The 3,098-nt window shown below is 36.2% G+C and overlaps 1 protein-coding gene across 1 annotated transcript; it reads right to left on the bottom strand.

Annotated features, from left to right (window-relative positions):
• Nucleotides 1-235: 235 nt before the first annotated feature.
• LOC149482940 (GILT-like protein F37H8.5) lies at nt 236-990 on the bottom strand. Its single transcript, XM_089703371.1, has one exon. It carries the CDS (start codon nt 938-940, stop codon nt 305-307), a length of 636 nt encoding a protein of 211 aa, XP_089559497.1. The 5' UTR covers nt 941-990; the 3' UTR covers nt 236-304.
• Between the last annotated feature and the right edge of the window lie 2,108 nt (nt 991-3,098).

The following is a 3,098-nucleotide window of genomic DNA, read 5'->3' as shown; positions in this document are numbered from 1 at the left end:
AGTTTTGTTTACAACTTTCTCTTACACCTGAACCTTTAAATTTTTTGCACTGAAAATTTATGACGCTAGTGGGAATTGTTAATTTTAAAATTACTTAAACAGGTATCAAAATTGAGTTTCTCGAAAATAATAACATTGTACACCGTATATATTATAATTGCTGCAATGACGGTTTTAGTTCATCTTATTTTTGGATGATAAATTCATGTTTATTATTTATACTTGATAAATCTGCCTTAAATTGTAATAAATTAGGCAAAATAAGAATGTTATCTAAATACCACTTTATTCGTTATTAGTTATTTTATATTTTACAGTGAGTCACACCAGTGCCCGGAGTATCAGCCAATGCAAAGCAAATAACACTTTCAAGTCGGTTCCTCGCTTGGGTTGAGGTATGACGATCGATATTACCATTAAACACAATATAAGGGACGAAGTTTATAATTCTAATGGGATCTGCAGCGGCCGCTTCAGCTGGTCCCTCCAGAGCATCTCCTGTTGTCGCCATACAGTTATCCACCTCGATCAAACGCAGACCCACGTGTGTCGCACAGTAATAGCTACCCGAAAATCCAGGCAAGGCGTCGGTGAACTCACACTGCATGAACTTTATTGCCGCGTCCTGGTTATCTTTTAACAAGTGAAGAACGCATCTATGGAAGCGGTTCGCCCAACAACCACTGACGCCGAATTGGCAACTGAGCTGACCACTCTCGTCTCTTGTTGCTCTTCCCCACGGTACGAATTCGATATCAAGGAACTGCTTGTATTTCTCATACACTGGCACTAATTGTGTCATGAATCTCATTGCATCCGGACATCTTGCTGTTGTGCCAATTTGCATTTTAATCTTCCCATCCACGAGACGCACTTGTCCATGTGATATTTGTAGTAAAGCACATAATAAAACACAAATTAAATAACTCTTGACCGCCATGTTGCTATCACAAGTACTAGTTGTTACAATTCACTTCGATGTGATTAAAAATTACGTTATTAGTGATAAGATAAAATTTCAATATTGATTATGATAAAATTAGCTTATAATAAAATGATGTGTCCCTTATTTTTCATGTATCTAATAATTATAGGAATGTGAAAACACTGGTACAATAAAGGATACGTCATACGGCACGTACCATAAAATAAACTTTTTATTGCATAAAATAAATCTCGATATAATAAACATTAAATGTTTAATATAAATAAATAATATACCTATATATTATCTTTATGAATGCTATGAAAAGATTACGGCTTTAATCCTAAATTATATATGGTGCATAAAAAAAAGTAGCAATTAACTCCACTCCCTTGTTTATTTTCTTAAATGCCTAAGCGCAAAACGCCTTAATCTTATTTCATAGCAAATAGTAGGTACTCTTAATATATTTAAAAATGCAGGACCTCCCCTTCTAAGTTACCGCAGAGCCGCAGGATTAATGAAATTGCTGTCCCCTGGGAGCCCATCCAGCCCCCTACTTTACCGGGAACTCTATAAACTAGCATCCATTGTTCCGTATTGAAGGTGTATTAATTACAAACTTTTCACACCCAGGTGTTTACAGAATACACTTCCTTAATATCCATATCACGTTAAAATAAACTCTCCATAAAAATATTTTATATGGAATTTATTTCCTACACACAGACTATTTATTTAAACACTCGAATGTGACAGTAATGAATAATTATTGTGTTTCAACTGTTTATTAATTACGAAACTCTTTAAAATGTCCTACATAACATTATGGTTAGGGAGCCAGGTGCAAATTTGGTTAACTATTTCCTCTCAAGAGATAATTCGTCAGACGCATGAGAGTATAGTATTATAAAGCCTCGTGAACGTCAGCTGGCGCTCGGTTGGGGGGGTGAGCGGTTGTAGCCTCCCACGCACATAGGAAAAAAAATACATTCATTCATTCATTTCCTCTCAGCTAAAAATTTGTCAAATTGTAGCTAACCCAATATCTCAACGAAAAAAAATAGTCAGCTGGTTACAACATGGTGTATTATACGTCAGCTGGTGTCTCGAACATGAAAGTTAAATTTAAAGAAAAATTTATTTTCCGTTATTTCCTCTCAAACAAAAATTTACCCGATGATAGCTTATATGTAACTGTGGATAAATATATATGTCAGCTGGCTGTATCTCCGTCAGCTGATACGGGAGGCTACAACCGCTCTTCCCCCCAACCGAGCTCCAGCTGACGTTCACGAGGCTTCATAATACTATACTTTGATGCATTTTACTAATTACCGCTTGAGAGGAACTTGGTCATAAAATCTGCTGCTGGCTCCCGGACCATTACACGTAGTCGTCTATATCCGCTTTCAGAATGAGCATGTATTTTTTACTTCTGACACATTGTAAAACTTTGAGGAACAGTGTTTAGCACAACATGGCGACACGGCGGGACCACAATACGCCCGCTAATTTTAATTAGTTCGGGGGAAACTCGCATGACTTCATGCTTCATTACACTTCAAAGCTAAACGGTACAAATGACTGCTAAACCTTAACGACTTCATATATCCCAATCTTAAGTTAGGGGGAGGCAAAATTAATACCTCACTTTTGCCAGGTTGCTCGCGGATGGTAATATCCCTTAAATATTTAAGTTTTCTGTTCACCCTCTATCCGCAACAAGATTCAATTTCACGCCCCAAAAAGGGGTCTATTTCAGACGAATTTCGCCTTCAAACGTCAAGAGACAAATGAAAGTGTCCAATAAATCTTGAACTCTAGTCTCTCATTTGTTTCCCTAAATTTTACTTTTAAATGTGCTTTGTCAGGGAAGGGTCAATTTATTGTAGAATCGAGACATGTTTAATGACGTGAGTAATGTAGGCATTCAATACAATTAGTTCTCATACTTAAATTGGTTTTTGGTCTGACTTCCGCGTTTTCCGGGCTCCCGGACTTTGACATATTGAAAGATAGGTATCTACTTTGTAAAATATAACTAAGATTTGGAGTAAATAATCTTGACATAATTCACAAAAACAATTTAATTTTGTTAAGTTATTATTCAGAAGCTGCTGATAAGTGCGAACACAATAGATGATATACACCAAACCTTTAAAAAGGTTTA

The sequence above is a fragment of the Colias philodice genome, chromosome 14 (genome assembly GCF_061535455.1).
Source record: "Colias philodice isolate Cphi_HAF_F1 chromosome 14, ilColPhil1 Martin Lab GWU primary, whole genome shotgun sequence".
Taxonomy (NCBI): domain Eukaryota; kingdom Metazoa; phylum Arthropoda; class Insecta; order Lepidoptera; family Pieridae; genus Colias; species Colias philodice.
Note: the sequence above shows the minus strand (reverse complement) of the source record. Positions and strands in the feature narration are given on the sequence as shown.